General features: G+C 42.3%; 1 protein-coding gene across 1 annotated transcript in view; it reads left to right on the forward strand.

Moving 5' to 3' along the window:
* Nucleotides 1-17500, forward strand: part of LOC126999337 (fibroblast growth factor receptor-like 1) — a 139858-nt gene that overhangs the window by 104962 nt on the left and 17396 nt on the right. Inside the window, exons 4-7 of the mRNA XM_050861854.1 lie at nucleotides 2468-2583; nucleotides 10541-10697; nucleotides 12533-12678; nucleotides 15612-15747. Coding sequence (XP_050717811.1) covers nucleotides 2468-2583; nucleotides 10541-10697; nucleotides 12533-12678; nucleotides 15612-15747 — 555 coding nt within the window. The remainder of the gene's footprint in view (nucleotides 1-2467; nucleotides 2584-10540; nucleotides 10698-12532; nucleotides 12679-15611; nucleotides 15748-17500) is intronic.

Genomic DNA, 17500 nt, shown 5'->3' on the forward strand with positions numbered 1-17500 from the left:
AATAAAAAAGAAAAGAAAGACAGACAAAAACAGAAAAAAAGAAAGAGACAAAGAAAGAAAAGAAGAGAGAGAGAGAGAGAGAGAGAGAGAGAGAGAGAGAGAGAGGTTATTATTTTTAGCACACCTTTAGAGGGAGAGAGAAAAAAAAATACCTCCTCTCACACCTTTTCAATGAGAGTCTTAAGTAATTTTATATCCTCAGGTGTGCTAAAAATCTAATCACACCTTTCTTCCTGTCTTCCTCCTCCTCTTCTTCCTCTTCCTCTTCCTCCTCTTCCTCTGTATACCTTCTCTTCCTTCATACTAATCAATTTTTCCTTCTCGTATATTTTTTTTCTTTTCCTCTTCATCGTTTTCCTTCTGCTCTCCTTTTCTTTTTTCCTCCTCCTCCTTCCTCCTTTTCCTCCTCTTCTGTATTTCTTTCTCCTACTTTGTCCTTATTTTTTCCCTTTTTCTTTTTTATATTTCTCGTCAGTCTTATTTTTTACCTCTTCCTCCTCCTCTTCCTCCTCCTCTCTTTCTCTTTGCTTCTGTATTCCTCCCCCACCTCTTTTATATTCCTTTTCTTCCTTGTCTCCTTCATCCTAGTTATTTTTTTCCTCCTTCTATTTTCATCTATTTCTTTTGTCTATTATTTCCTCTTCTTACTCTTCCTCCTCTTCTCCTCTCTTCTGTATCTTCTCTTTCCTCCTCCTCCTCCTCTTTTCTTTTCCTTCTCCTCTTCTTTTCTTCCCTCAGCCTAGTTATTTTTTCTTCATTTATTTTTATTTTTTTCTGCTGCTTACTTTTCCTCTTTATCCTTTTCCTCCTGTTCTTCTTTTTTGCGTATTTCTCCTCGTTTTCTCCCTCCTGTTCCTCTTCTTCCTCTTTCTCCTTTTCCTCCTCTCCTTTTTACTGTTTTTCTTCCTCGGTTCTGTTTATTTTTCCCTTCTTTTTTTCATTGTTTTTCTTCTTCTTCTTCTTCTTCTTCTTCTTCTTCTTCTTCTTCTTCTTCTTCTTCTTCTTCTTCTTCTTCTTCCTCATCTTCCTCTCCTTACTGTTTTTCTTTCTTGGTTCTGCTTATTTTTCCTTTCTTTATTTCACTATTTTTCTTCTTCTTCTTCTTCTTCTTCTTCTTCTTCTTCTTCTTCTTCTTCTTCTTCTTCTTCTTCTTCCTCCTCCTCTTCCTCCTCTCCTCCTTACTGTTGTTCTTCCTTGGTTCTGGTTATTTATCCCTTCTTTCTTTCACTATTTTTCTTCTTCTTCTTCTTCTTCCTCCTTCTTCTCCTCCTCTTCCTCCTCCTCCTCCTCCTCCAGGGCATCACAGGCAAGGATTTCCTCTCTCAGTCCCTCATTAAATTCCTGGCTGGTAATCCCGAGCAAGTTTAAATCCTTACTTAATCCTACTCTCCCACCCTCCTTAATCCCTCCCTCCCTTCCCTCCCTCCCTCCTTTACCTCTTTACTTCCTCCTTTCCTTCATCTTCTTTCTTCCTCATCTTTTTCTCTCTTAACTTCTGTGCTTCCTCATTTTCTTTGGACTTTCTTTCCTCTTATTCCCTCGTACACTTCGTTTTTGTTAGCCTTTTTCTCTTCTTTTATTTCACCTTTTTCTGGGTTTTTTTTCTCGACTTTTTTTCCTTCATCTTTTTCTCTCTTATTTTCCCTTGCTTCTCATTTCCTTTGGACCTTCTTTCATCTTATTCCCTCTTATCCTTCGTCTTTGTGAGCCTTTTTCCTTATTTAGTTTCATCTTTTTCTGTTTTTTGCTTTTTTCTCGACTTTTTTTCTATTTTTTATCATTTTTTTTTGCCCTTTCATCTGGTCTAATTATTTTTTCTCCTTTGTATTTTCATCGTTTTTCGCTTTCTTCACATTTAATTCCACGTTTTTGCCTTTTTCTTTTGTTTTCATCATTTGTTCGCCCTTTCATCTGGTTTAACTAATTTTTCACCTTTCTATTTTCATCTTTTTCCGCCTTCTTCATATTTAATTCCACATTCTCGCCTTTTTCTTTTGTTTTCATCTTCCATCCTATGTTTAAGTTATCATTTCCTAACACTCCCTTCTTTTTCTTTACCCCATCACTTTTTATCCTTCACTTTCACCTCAAGAGCCAAACAGATGCACTGAGGCCACGCGCACTTATAACGTACCCATAACTTACCTTTCGTTATCACCTTTGTCCACCTTTCTCCACCTATCATTACCTATTCTTACCTATCTTTTAAACCAGTCCCCAAGAAACCACTTCCCACCACCTTCACTCCCTTCCTAAACCACCCAGTCTCCATACCTGTAGTTATCTTGGTTTACCTGTCATAACAAACCACCTTCCACCACCTTCACTCACTCCCTAAACCACCCAGCCTTCACACCTGTAATTATTTCGTTTTACCTGCAATTAACAAACCACTTCCCACCACATTCACTCCCTCCCTCAACCACCCAGCCTTCACACCTGTAATCATCTGTGTTTCCCTGCCCAGGTGAGCCGCACGTGAGCAGTCAATGGCCGGCGAGTCACGTCCACCGGGAAGGAGAGTTAGTGCGCCTCACCTGCCCGATCACCGCCAACCCCGAGGCCTTCTACGATTGGTACAAGGTGAGTGCTAATCAGTCCCGCCCTACCTGTCCTACCTGTGATTGGATGAACAGGTGATTTGGGTGCTTTGTTATCTAGCTCTATTTCTTTCTTCCTTTCCTTTCCTTCATTCATTCATTTTCCTTTCCATCTTTATTTCTACCTGTCTATGTATCACCCTTTTTCCCATTTTCCTTTTTGCCCTTCATCTTTTTATCGCCATTTCTCCCTTTCATTGCTATCTTTTTTCACCTTTTTCTCTTAGTTCACCTTTTTTCGCTTTTTTTTCCTTTCATTTTCATTATTTTTCGCCTTTTTTCCTTTCATTTTCATTATTTTTCGCCTTTTTTCCTTTCATTTTCATTATTTTTCGCCTTTTTTCCTCTCATTTTCATTATTTTTCGCCTTTTTTCCTTTCATTTTCATTATTTTTCGCCTTTTTTCCTTTCATTTTCATTATTTTTCGCTTTTTTTCCTCTCATTTTCATTATTTTTCGCTTTTTTTCCTTTCATTTTCATTATTTTTCGCCTTTTTTTCTCTCATTTTCATTATTTTTCGCCTTTTTTCCTTTCATTTTAATTATTTTCGCCTTTTTTCCTCTCATTTTCATTATTTTTCGCCTTTTCCCCTTTACTTATTTATTTTCTCCTTTTTTCACTTATGTTTTCAAAGTCAGTTGCATGAATGAGCCTCGGTTTCAATCTCTATCAACTCATCTATCAAAATACCTGGCGAGTTCTAATCTTTCCTACCTGTGATTGGAGTTTGTCAGGTAGTTTTAATGGTTTGTTTTCGTTTATCCTTCTCTATGTAGTTTATTTATCATTCAGGGAAGGAGAGAAGGAAGAAGATAGGAGAGAGGGAAAGAGATAGAGATAGACAAGAAAATATTGGCCCAGATTAAACATTTCTCCCTTGCAATCTTTCTCTTCATCTGTCAAACTGCGAAGTAAGAAGGGAAGGAAAGGAAGAAAGAGATTGAGATAGATAAAGAAAACAATGGTGCAAATTCAACCTCCCTTCCTTAATATCTTTCTACTTATCTATCAAACTATCTATCTATCTATCTACTCTTATTTTCCTCGGTTCCTTTTTTCTTCCTTTTCATCATTTTCAAAGCCTGCATTCGATCCTATCTCCTCTACCCCTTTCTCTTCTTTCTTCATTCTTAATATTTTCAGAACTTGCCCTCCTTCCTTTCTCCCTCCTTCTCTTCCTTCCCTTCTTCACTTCCGTCCTCTCCTTTACATTTCCAAAATCTGCCTCCCTTCCTTCCTTTCTTTCCCGACCTTTTTCCTTCCCATTCTTTTCTTTTCCCTTCCTACCTTCCTCCTTCTTCGCAATCTTCTTCCTCTATTCTCCTTTTAGCCTCCTCCTCCTCCTCCTCCTCCTTCTCCTCCTCCTCCTCCTCTTCTTCTTCTTCCTCTTTCCATCAGGTATTTTCCCTCAGGTGCTCCAATCCTCCAAGGTGCTCTCTCTCTCTCTCTCTCTCTCTCTCTCTCTCTCTCTCTCTCTCTCTCTCTCTCTCTCTCTCTCTCTCTCTCTCTCTCTCTCTCTCTCTCTCTCTCTCTCTCTCTCTCTCTCTCTCTCTCTCTCTCTCAGGTAAACACTCTCAGGTACTCGTATTCTCTCAGATATTCTCTTTCCCGGCGCAACGTACTCGCACACGCACACACACACACACACACACACACACACACACACACACACACACACACACACAGACACAGAAGGACACCCGTTAGGCATTCATTCTGTGCTTCATAACAAACACAAACACACACACACACACACACACACACACACACACACACACACACACACACACACACACACACACACAGGCACAGGTGAGGTACATTAGCGGGCCGAGTTAAGGTCACCTGGTCGGGCCGTTTACCTGTTTGGACGGACAGGTAAAACGGAAAATCGTGTTCAATTGCGTTTACCGGGTCTGGCGGCGGTGTAATCAGGTTAGGTACACGCCGTTCACACTAACTTGGCGGACAGGCCCCTCCCCCCCTCCCCCACCTTCCCGGCACAAGCGAATATTACCAGTTAATCCACAGAAAGCCTCACACACTCGCCTCCAATTTGAAGTACCCAGTAATAACGGGGAAACCAAACCAAACAATTCGTTCTTACGTCAAACAAACAAAATGACTTGACCCCAAAAAGCAAACAACTCAGACCAAGCAATTTAACTGAACCTAACAACTTAGACCAAACAATTTAACTGAACCAAACCACTCAAAACCAAGCAACTTAAACAAGAAACCAATCAGCTTAAACAGCCTAACAACTCCCTCGTTCTTCCCTGTTAGTGTATGAGCCAATCAAGAAGCAGAAACACACCTCGCCAACTCAAGATTAAATGTGATTGGTGGATGTTAAGAAAGGTTAGATCTTATTGGTGGATGTTGGGAAAGGTTAGATCTCATTGGTGGATGCTGGGAAAAGTTAGGATTTCCTGGTGGATATTGGGAAAGGGAAAATCTTATTGGTGGATGTTGGGAAATATTAGACCTCATTGGTGGATGCTGGGAAAGATTACAGATCATTAGTAGATGCTGGGAAAGGTTAGATCTCATTGGTGGATGCTGGGAAAGATAAATCTCATTGGTTGATGCTGGGAAAGGTTAGATCTCATTGGTGGATGCTGGGAAAGGTTAAATCTCACTGGTGGATGCTGGGAAAGGTTAGATCTTATTGATGGATGCTGGGAAAGGTTAAATCTCTTTGGTGGATGCTGGGGAAGGTTAGATCTCATTGGTGGATGCTGGGAAAGGTTAGATCTTATTGGTGGATGCTGGAAAAGGTTAGATCTTATTGGTGGATGCTGGGAAAGTTTAAATCTCACTGGTGAATGCTGGGAAAGGTTAGATCTCATTGGTGGATGCTGGGGAAGATTTTTGATCATTGGTGGATGCTGGGAAAGGTCAGATCTCATTGACTGATGCTGGGAAAGGTTGGATCTTATTGGTGGGTGCTGGGGAAGTGTAGATTCTATTAGTGGATGCTGGGAAAGGTTATATCTCATTTGTGGATGTTGGGTAAAGTAAATTCTATTGGCGGATGCAGGTTAGATTATAGTGACTGTTGCTGGGCTGGCGGTTGGGGAGAGAGGGTGTGAGGAGGAGGGGGAAGAGGGGGTTGCAATGTTATTAAAAGAGCGTAAAAGAGTTAGCGCAAACAAAGACAGCTCGCCATTACACGCTATGCAACAGTACCGAGGCGGGCAATGTATCACCTTTAATGCAGGCAGGAGCGAAGACCAGGTGAGCGTCCAGGTAAATATTGTGGAGAGTAAAAAGGTACAGAAAGTAAACACACACACACACACACACACACACACACACACACACACACACACACACACACACACACACACACACACACACACACACACACACAATGCAAACACTTTCTCACCATTCTTTTCCCATCCCTTCCCCTCCCTTCTCTTCCTTCCCCATCCCTTCCTAACCCTTCCCTTCCCTTCCAAGAGCAAAGATGGAAGTATGCAAAATAAAGTATGAGTTAACAGACACATGAACAAACAACAAATAAATAAGTAAACAAATAATGACATAAACAAAAACGGCAAAACAATGTACCTTCAGCGGAGTTACAAACAATTCCAAACAACATCAAAACAAAACACCGTGACATCCAAACAAACAAAAACAGACACACACACAAACAAACACACCTATGAGTACTGAGCAAGACGAAGAGGTAGATTAACGCCATCACGTGTGGGCCATTAATCACGCGCTCATTAACACATACAAAAAGAAGAAAAAAAAAACATCACCATAACTACTACTACTACTACTACTACTACTACTACTACTACTACTAACACTGCCATTCTCCACCACTACTACTACTACTACTTCTATCACCCCCCCCCCCACCACCACCACCACCATTACGCCATCCAGAGTTGAACAGTGACAAACTTCCCTTCCCATCCATTCATCACACGGACACACACACACACACACACACACACACACACACACACACACACACACACACACACACACACAAAGGGCACAGACACTATTTTTCCTTTTCATCCCTTTCTTTCCTTTGCCTTCCCTTCCTCTTGCCTTCCCTTCCCTTCTCTTCGTTTTCATTTATTTTCCTTTCTTTTCCTTTCCTTTCCTTTCCCTTACCTTCCCTTTCCTACCCATTCTTTCCCATCCCTTCGTTTCCCATTCCTCTCCTTTACTTCTCTTCTCCTCCCTTCCTATCCCTTCTTTATCCATTCCTTTCCCCTTCCTTTTCCATCCCAACTTTGCCCTTCTCTTTCTTCTCCTTCCCATTTCTTCCCTCCCCATTTCCCCTCATCGTCACCCATCCCGTCACTTTCCATTCCATTCCTAACCCTTCCGTTCCCAACCCATTCTTTTCCCATCCCGTCATTCACTTTTTTCTATGCCTCCCTATCTTCTTTTTTTTCCCTCCCTGACTAACGCCGTAAGCTATATATTTACGAGGAAATTTACGTGTTTTTTTTTTTGTTTTTTTTTTTTACTGATAAATGTCACAAGAGCACAAAAACAAGGCTACGGGTATATGGACGGGGGCTTGTATCTATCTTCCCGTCTGTCTGTCTGTGTGTCTGTCTGTCTGTCTGTCTATTTGTCTTTCTATCGCAATTGCACGATGGAATGCGCACAGAAATTTATGGTCACTAAGTCTACGGTTTTTACTTTCCCATTTTCATTTACATGGTTTCGTTTTTTGCTTGTTTTTTTTGTGTGTGTGTATTTAATGGTCGTGGTGGTGAGGGTGAAGAGGATGGAAAAGGGAGGTAAAAAGAAAGGGGATGGGAAATGGGAGAAAAAATAAAGGAGAGGGGAAGGGATAGAGGTGAAAGGATTATGTTTGTACTGGTAATGGGGGTGGTGGTGGTGGTGGAGCTGAGGTGGAGGGGAAGGGAGGAGGAATGGGGAGAGGGAAGAGAGGAAAAGGAGGAAAGGGGGATGGGGAGAGGGGGAAAGGAAGGAAAATGAAAATGGGAAAAAGAGAAGGGAGGGATGAAAGGGGAGAGGAAGGGGAGAAGGGAAGGTGAGGAAAGGGGAAGGTGAGAAAAGGGGAAGGGGAGAAAATGGGGAAAGGAAGGAAAATGGAAATGGGAAAAGGAAGGGAGGGATGAAAGGGGAGGGAAGGGGAGAAAGGGAAGGTGAGTAAAGGGGAAGGGGAGAAAGGGAAAGGGAAGGAAGAACATGGAAATGGGAAAAGGAGAAGGGAGGGATGAAAAGGGAGGGAGGGGGAGAAGGGGAAGGTGAGGAAAGGGGAAGGGGAGAAAAGGGGGAAAGGAAGAAAATGGAAATGGGAAAAGGAGAAGGGAGGGATGAAAGGGGAGAGGGAAGGGGGGAGAAGGGGAAGGTGAGGAAAGGGGAAGGGGAGAAAAGGGGAAGGGGAGAAAAGGGGGAAAGGAAGGAAATGGAAATGGGAAAAGGAGAAGGGAGGGATGAAAGGGGAGAGGGAAGGGGGGAGAAGGGGAAGGTGAGGAAAGGGGAAGGGGAGAAAATGGGGAAAGGAAGGAAAATGTAAATGGGAAAAGGAGAAGGGAGGGATGAAAGGGGAGAGGGAAGGGGGGAGAAAGGGGAAGGGGAGGAAAGAGAAAAAGAAAGTGGAGAAAGGGGAGAAAAGGAACAGGAAAGAAGGGTAATTAATTTTTGTTGTCACCCTTTTTCATTTCCCATTTTTTTCTCGTCTTTTTTTTCCTCCGTTGATCGTGATGGAGGTGGTGGTGGATGAGAGAAAGAGGGAAGGGGGATGGGAAGGGGGAAGGGGAAGGGGGGATGGGAAGGGGGAGGGGGATGGGATGGGGGAGGGGGGGATTTGATGGGGATAAATGGTTCTTTGTCTGGATAATTAATGTTTTTTTCAAGGCTTGTATTGCTAATTTATTTCCCATCACTGTTACCCTCCCTTTGCCCACCTCCCCTCCTTTACTTCTCCCTCCCTTTAGTCAGTTATCCTCCCTTTTCCCACCCCCCTCCCTTACTTCACCCTCCCTTTAGTCAGTTATCCTCCCTTTGCCCACCCACCCCTCCCTTACTTCTCCCTCCCTTTAGTCAGTTATCCTCCCTTTGCTATTCCCTCCCTTTAATGTTCCTCTCCCATTAGTTAGTTATCCTCCCTTTGCTATTGCCTCCCTTTACCTCTCTCTTCCTTTATAGTCAGTTATCCTCCCTTTGCTATACCCTCCCTTTATTTCACCCTCCCTTTAGTCAGTTATCCTCCTTTTGCTATTTCTCCTCTTTACTTCACCCTCCCTTTAAAGTCAGTTATCCTCCCTTTGCCATCCCCCCTTCCCTACTTCTCCCTCCCTTTAGTCAGTTATCCTCCCTTTGCTACTCCCTCCCTTTATTGCTCCTCTCCCATTAGTCAAGTTACCCTCCCTTTGCAAATTTCCCCTTTTTACTTCACCCTCCCTTTAAAGTCAGTTATTCTCCCTTTGCTCTTCCCTCCCTTTATTTCAGCCCTCCTTTAGTCAGTTATCCTCCCTTTGCCATCCCCCCTCCCTTTAGTCAGTTATCCTCCCTTTGCTATTTTCCCCTTTACTTCTCTCTCCCTTTATAGTCAGTTATCCTCCCTTTGTTATTTCCTCTCTTTGCTTCACCTTCCCTTTATGGTCAGTTAATCTCCCTTCCTTATTGGCTCCCTTCACATCTCCCTCCCTTTAGTCAGTTATCCTTCCTTTCATATTGCCTCCCTCCACATCTCCCTCCCTTTAGTCAGTTATCCTCCCTTTGTTATTTCCTCCCTTTATAGTCATTTCCCCTCCCTTTGCTTTTTCTTCTTTTTTATTTTACCTTTCGCGCTTTTCGATCAAAGGTCAGAACAAACAAAAGGAACAAAAAAAGACCGCAAAATAGAAATATCAAGGTAAAAACTCAAGTAAAAAAAACGGAGCTAAAGTCAAGAAAAATAAAAAATAAAAACTCAAGACAAAAGTAGAACCAATAGAGGCAAAGTAAAAAAAAGGTCAGGATAAAAAAAAAAAAAAAAAACGGAGTAAAATTTGTCAAGGTAAAAAGAAGTAGAGTCAAGATAAAAAGAATCAAGGTGTAAACAACAACAACAGAAATAAAAATAAAAGACGAGAGAGAATACATTTTTTCCACCATTATCATTAGGCTCACCATTATCTTCATGATTGGCTTTGCATACTAATGACATCTTCCGTCCCTTACTTGTGGAGAGCGAGCACACTAACTAATTACTCGCCATTTTTATACACTTTTTGGCGCCGAGGCAAATTACAGGCGCGCTGAGCCGTCTATATCAAGGTATACCAGAGCTGAGGTCAGGGCAGGTCACGTGACGCTGATCAGGGGTCAAACACTCTGTCCGTCGCCCTTTATTATTTTTTTTTTTTTACGTAAGAAACTTAACTTTTCTTCTTTACAGGGTTAGGCATCAAGTTTTGTCACACATATCTTATAAACTCACTTTTTTTTTTTTTTTTTTTGTATCTCAGTTTCCCCTTAACATGCTTATCTTTACTTCCTTAATTTCTGTTTCATATTAACTTTTGTCTGATATTTACTCCGTCTCACCCTTACTTTTTTTTCATATTTACTTTTTTTCTCACTTATTTCAGTCCCACCTTTATCTCTGTCTCACTTTTACCTCCATCTCATATCTACTTCGTCTCATTTCTACTTCATCTCATATCTACGTCATCTCTTACTCATTCCGTCTCATATTCACTCCGTCTCATATTCACTCCGTCTCATATTCACTCCGTCTCATATTCACTCCGTCTCATATTCACTCCGTCTCATATTCACTCCGTCTCCTATCCACTTCATTTTACATTTACTCCGTTCCATATTAACTTCCGTCTCAACCTAACTTCCGTCTCAACCTAACTTCCGTCTCAACCTAACTTCCGTCTCAACCTAACTTCCGTCTCAACCTAACTTCCGTCTCCCTCTCTCACACCAGGACGGGGACGGAATCACAGACACGTGGAACAGATACGTGCCCAAGAAGCGTCTGCTCAAGATCAAGAACGTGAGGGGCGTGGACGCGGGGGTCTACACATGCAAGGGCGTCAATGGGTTCGGCCGCGCCAACGCCTCCACCTCGCTCATTGTCTTGGGTGAGTGGACCTGAGTGTCACCTGTCTCACCTGGCGTTACCTGATTGTCTACCTGTTTGTCTGATCTTATCTGGTGTATGTGTGTGAGTGAGTGAGTGAGTGAAAGTAAGTTAGTTAGATGGATAGATATAGAAATAGATAAGTAGGTGGATAGATAGATAGATAGATAAATAGTTAAATGAATGAATAAGTGAGTGAGTGAGTGAATCAGTTGATAAGTTAGTGAGTGAGAGAGAAAGATAGTTATTTAGTTAGTTATTAGTTAGTTAAGCTAGATATATATATAGACATACAGATAAATACAGTTGTTTAGTTAGATAGATAGATTTAGATAGATATACAGTCAGTCAGTTAGTCGGTCGGTTAGTTAATGAGTGAGTGTGTTAGTCAGGCAGGTGTTGCATAAAAGCGATGAAAAAAGTGATGAAGCGTAATCATATCTTTATTAGTCCAGGTTAATTAGGGTTTACCTGGCGTGACCCGGCCCGTGGTGTTTGTTTGATGTGGCCGAGTGTAATTATCCCTTTGTTAGCCTTATCTGACCTCATCTAACCTCGTTTAACCACCTGAGCTTAATTAATCTAACCTGCTCCCTTCTTCCTGCCTGCCCATCCATCACTGACCTGCCTGCCTGCTTACCTTCCGTTCTCCCTACCCACAGACATCTACCTATCAATCAATTTACCTATCAATGTTTCCTTCCCTCCTTCCTCCCTTCCTTCCCTCTTGCCTTCCTTCCTTCCTTCGTTCCCTACCTCTCTTTCTATCCATCTATCTATTCCTACATACCTCCATACCTCTCCTTACCTATTAATCAATTTACCTATCAATGTTTCCTTCCTTCCTTCCTTCCTTTTATCGTTCCCTACCTATCTTTCTATCCATCTATCTATGCCTACATACCTTCCTACCTCTCCTTACCCATCTATCTCCTTCCCTTTCCCTACCTACATATTTACCTACCTTTGCTGTCTATAAACTATCTACCTCCCTTCCCCTTTTTCCTCCTTATCTATACTTCCCATCTACCTTCTTCCTTACCTACATATCAGTCTATCTACTTACCTATCTACCTATATACCTCCCTACCTTCTTCTCTTCCTTTCCCCTTATTCTCCCTACCCTAACACCCTCCTTACCTACCTACCTAATACCTCCCTACCTTCCTCTCCCTTTCCCCTGTCCTCCCTACACTAACACCCTCACTCCTTACCTACCCACCTTTTCACCTACCTAACTAACCCACTTCACCCCTCACTCAGGTAACACAAACGCACGCAATGAGTCGCGGCCTCGCACTCAATGCCGCACGCACACACGCACGCACGCTTGAAAAGAGCCAATCTGTCCGACTCTTCCCGCTCCACAAACTTATTTATCGGCGTGTTATGATGGCGCGCAAATTTAACCTGCAATCATTTCATTCCACACCAATATGGACCCCTGGTTAGGCTGTAACTCTACCTCCACCCCTACTCTCTCTCTCTCTCTCTCTCTCTCTCTCTCTCTCTCTCTCTCTCTCTCTCTCTCTCTCTCTCTCTCTCTCTCTCTCTCTCTCTCTCTCTCTCTCTCTCTCTCTCTCTCTCTCTCTCTCTCTCTCTCTCTCTCCCTTATTCTTCTTCTATAGCTCATCTTTGTTTGTTTTTACTAATCATTTCTCTTCTCTCCTGTTCCCCTTATTCTCTCTCTCGTTCTCTCCACTTTCCCTCACCTCTTTCCTTCCCCCTCTCCTGTCAACCTCCCCTCCACAAACATTATGTCCCCAGGTAACCCTAACAAACAAAACACCTTAATTAACCTCCCCCTTAACACCTGTCCTCTACCCCCCTGCCCAGGTAAAGGTGAGGTGCTGGATAACCTCACCAAACCTGTCCTGACGGAGGTGTCGCCGCAGGTGCCCATACACAGGCGTCGAGGGGACACCTTGACGCTAACCTGCCGCGCGAGGAGCCTCATTAAGCCTGTGGTCACCTGGTCGAAGGTATGTACAGGTGTGAAGTGTGGGTGATGGAGGGAGATGTGTGAGGTAGGGAAGTAAAAATGTGTGTAATAAGAAGTGTAGGGGGAGGGTAGGAGAAGGTAGAAGGGGAGTAGATAGATAGATGTAGATAAGTAGGTGGACGGGTAGATAGATAGATAGATAGATAAATAGTTAAATGAATGAATAAGTGAGTGAGTGAGTGAATGAGTTGATAAGCTAGTGAGTGAGTGAGAAAGATAGTTGATTATTTAGTTAGTTATCAGTTAGTTAAGTTAGATAGATAGATAGATAGATAGATACAGATAGAGATACAGTTGTTTAGTTAGATCGATAGATAGATAGATAGGAAGGAGCAAGGGAGATGGTGAGTAGGGAGAAGATAGGGAGGTAGATAGGTGGACAGATGTGTAAAGAGGGAGGTGTAATGGGAGGAGGGAGGGAGAAAGGGTGCGTGGATGAGGTAGGGAGGGAGGTGGGCAAGTGTGGCGTAATTGAAGGGATGAATCAGTAAGTGGATTTAAGTGGAAGTAGGTGAGGATAGATGGATGAAAAGTGGATATATAATGAAGTAGGTGAGTTTAAGTGGGTGAAAACTAGATGTAAGTGGACGAAAGTAAAAGTGTATTTGCGGAAAGTGGAATTATGTGGAAAGAACGTGGAAGGAAAGTGGATTTAAGTGAATGTCAGTAAGTGTACATTAACAAAAAAATGAGTAAAGTGGAAATGAGTGATAAGAAAGTTGATTTAAGTGAATGTAAGTAACTGTACAGTAACACAAAAATGAGTAATGGGGAAATGAGTGAAAATAATGTTGATTTAAGTGGAAATGAGAAAGTGTACATTAACAGAAAAGTGGATTTAAGTGTGAAATGCGTGAGTGTACATATGCAGAAAGTGGAGGTAGGTGGAAGCTGGTGGAAGGTGGGGAAGCATTACCTGAATACATTAATAATCTCACGAGGGTTCCAGGTAAATATGAGGTAATTAAGGTGAGGGCAGGTGTAATGGAGACGATGAGTGTGTGTGTGTGTGTGTGTGTGTGTGTGTGTGTGTGTGTGTGTGTGTGTGTGTGTGTGTGTGTGTGTGTGTGTGTGTGTGTGTGTGTGTGTGTGTGTGTGTGTGCAAGGGAGTGATGGAATGAATGCTCGCGTTACGTTTGTGTTAGTGGTGATGATAGTGGTGATGGTGGTGGTGGTGATGGTGGTGATGATGGTGGTGATGATGGTGGTGCAAGGTGCTCCTCGCCAGCCAGACACGCCCACACCACCCATCCCTCACACATTTATGGCGCAGAACACCGCCACAATATTCTCCCTTCAATACCATCACCACCAACCCCACCAACCCCACCACCACCACCATCCCCAGCACCACCCCCACCACCACCACCACCACCATCCCCACCACCACCACCACCACCATCAACACCACTCAGTATACTCAGCACCGCCAACGACACCCAGCACCCAGACCTCAGCACACCCGGGAGCTTCATTTTCCTTACAGACAGCAACAAAACGCGGGTCTTCCTTGCACATATATGCTCTCGTTTGTTTGTTTGTTTGAGTATTGGTGTCGTTGTGGTTCTTTTATCTCCTGCGTTTTCTTTACAGCGTGGAATTTTTTTTTGTATTATTTTGTTTTTTCTTGTTTTTTTTCCTAGTATTTTTTCAGTTTTTTTTCCTCGCGGCATTTTCTTGTATTATTTTGTCTTTTTTTCCTCTATTTTTTCCTAGTATTTTTTTCCTATCTTATTTTTCTATCGTTTTCCTTTTTTTTTTTGTTTGTAGTTCTTTTCAAGCGATTAGTTTTAGTGTTTTTTTTCTCAAGCTATTTTTACGTAACATTTTTTTTCTTTCTATTAATATTTTCTCTTCTATTTCTATCTAATATTTTTTCAAGCGATTTTTTTTTCTAGCGGTTATTTTTTACCGCGTTTCTCTCTTACCCTTGAACTACTTTTTTTTACTGGAACGAAAAAAATAAAATAACGTAACAAGCTCCATTTTACATACATACACATACACATACATACGCACATACACGAAAGAGACGCAAAAAAAAGAAAAAAAGGGACATGTTTAAGGAGAAAAATAAATACATGAAAAAAACGGAGGCAAAAAAAGACTTCTATGTTTAAGGCAAAAAATTAACCGATACCTTTTTTTATATATAAGGTTTTTGGACACTTTTGGATTCCACGACAGGTTAATTATCAGCTCCACACCTTCAGCCGTTTCCCCAACACACCTGTGCCCGCCCATTAACGACTCTACACACCTCGACCACACCTGCACACACACACACACACACACACACACACACACACACACCTGCACACACACCTGCACACACACACCCGTATACACACACCTATCTCATTGCGTTAACTAATATTATCCTTGTTTTCTTCCTCCTCCACCTCCTTTTACTCCTCTCTTTCTCTCTATTCTACTCTTATTTCCTTTTTCCTCTTTCTTTTCTCTTCCTCCTCTTCCGATTGTCTCATCTCTCTTCTTCTTCTTTACTTGTTATTCTTATTTTCGTTCTTCTTCTACATTATCTTTCTTTTCTCCTTCGCATATCTTCTTTTTTATCCTGTTTCTTTCTTTCTCTTTCCTATTTCCTTTTCCTCTTCTCACTTTCTTCCCTTCACCTCCTCCTTCTTTTACTGTTATTCCTGTTCTTGCTCATTATCTTTCTTCCCCTTTCGTCTTCATTCTTCTCCTCCCTTTTCTTTCTTTGTTATACTTTAATTTCTCCTCCTCATTCTCATCTTCCCTTTTCTCTCTTTATATATTTTCTACTCCTCCCCATACTTTCCCTACTCGTCATTCTTACCCTTTCTCTGTTCCTTCATTATATTCTTCTTCTCCCTTCACTTTCCTTCCTTCTCCTCCTTCCCTTCCTCCTTCTCCTTCTCCCCACTCTAGGATGGCGCAAGGCTGGAAACGCGGGGAGAGCAGTTCCATCTCCGCAGCGTCTCACCCATGGATGCCGGACAGTACACGTGCAGGGCGGAGTCAAATCTAGGGGCCGCCACTGCCAATTTCACTGTCTACGTGGAAGGTGAGTATCAGTAGTAGTAGTAGTAGTAGTAGTAGAAGTGGTGGTGGTAGTGATGGTGATGGTAGTGGTATTAGAATCAGTGGAGGAGGAGGAGGAGGAGGCGGAGGAGGAGAAATAGTGTTGGGAGAAGAAATATTAGAGTAAAAAAAGAAAGGAAGGAAGAATGAAGAGAGAATGAGAAAGAACAAAGAGAAAGATGGATAATAAAGAACAAGAATGAAAAGGAGAGTGAATGAAAAAGAATGAAGATGGTGATGATTAGGAGGAAGATGAAAAAGAAGAAGAAAAAGAGAAAAAAGAAAAAGAAGAGTATGAATCTAAAGAGTAAAAAAAAAGTTGTAAGTTATTTTTTGTTTTCCTTTCTTTCTTTTCTTTCTTCTTATTTTTCTTCTATTTTCCTCTTCCTTTATCTTTCCACTTATTCAGTTTCCTTCCTTTATTCCTCACTTCCACAATTTCCTCCTCTCATCTCCTTTATGTACCAGTTTATTATATATTTTCTCTGCTTCCTTTCTTCCTTCCTTCCTTCCTTATAATTATCTTCACTAATTTGATCTTGGATTCTTCTTCTTCCTCGTCTTCTTTTATTGCGTTTAATCAAGTGTTTCATTATTTTTACCATCTTGTAATGTTTTTCCTCCTCCTCCTCCTCCTCCTCCTCCTCCTCCTCCTCCTCCTCCTCCTCCTCCTCCTCCTCCTCCTCCTCCTCGTTCCCTTGCAATTTACTTCTAAGTCTTCCCTTTATGTCTTTCTTTTATCTTTCATTTGTAACTTGACTCTTCTTCTTTGTACTCTCCTCCTCCTCCTCCTCCTCCTCCTCCTCCTCCTCTTGCTTTCACTCTCCCTCTCACTCTCTGACATTTGTTTCCTCCCTCTTTCTTTCATTATTTTTTTTCCATTTCATCCTGTCATAATCTCTCTCTCTCTCTCTCTCTCTCTCTCTCTCTCTCTCTCTCTCTCTCTCTCTCTCTCTCTCTCTCTCTCTCTCTCTCTCTCTCTCTCTCTCTCTCTCTCTCTCTCTCTCTCTCTCTCTCTCTCTCTCTCTCTCTCTCTCTCATTATTTTCTAGTACGTTTCCTCCTCTTTATTTCCTCTCCCTCTTCGCTCCCTCAAAACATCCTTCAACAGACTGTCTCTTCCTCACTTCCTCTTCCTCTTCCTCTTCTTTTTCCTCTTGTTCGTGGAAATCCTTTAATCATATTTCTGTCATCTCCTTTTCTTCTTCCTCTTCTTTTTCTTCTTCACCCTTCACTCCTACGACTACAACTACTTTCCTCCTCCTCCTCCTCTTCCTCCTCCTCCTCCTCCTCTTCTTTTTATCCTTCAATTACATACATAGTTTCTCTCATAATCTGCCTCTTCCTCTTCTTCTTCCTCTTAGTCCTTCTCAAAGTTCTCCTCCTCCTCCTCCTCCTCCTCCTCCTCCTCCTCCTCCTCCTCCTTTTCCATCTCGTTATAGCAAGTCGTGCAGGGGAACCAAAACACACACACACACACACACACACACACACACTCGGACCATTATCCCCCAAGCACCCTTTCAACAGACCTCTCCCCCCTCTCTCCCTCTCCCTCTCCCTCTCTCTCTCTCTCTCTCTCTCTCTCTCTCTCTCTCTCTCTCTCTCTCTGGTGGACACTGCCTATCTTCTCCCAAGTACCATTATCGTTTGTAACCTCCTCCTCCTCCTCCTCCTCCGCTTGTGAAATAAATAAAGCTTAACATTTTTTGCTCTTCTTATATTTTTTTCGTTTAT

The sequence above is a fragment of the Eriocheir sinensis genome, chromosome 16, assembly GCF_024679095.1.
Source record: "Eriocheir sinensis breed Jianghai 21 chromosome 16, ASM2467909v1, whole genome shotgun sequence".
Lineage (NCBI taxonomy): Eukaryota > Metazoa > Arthropoda > Malacostraca > Decapoda > Varunidae > Eriocheir > Eriocheir sinensis.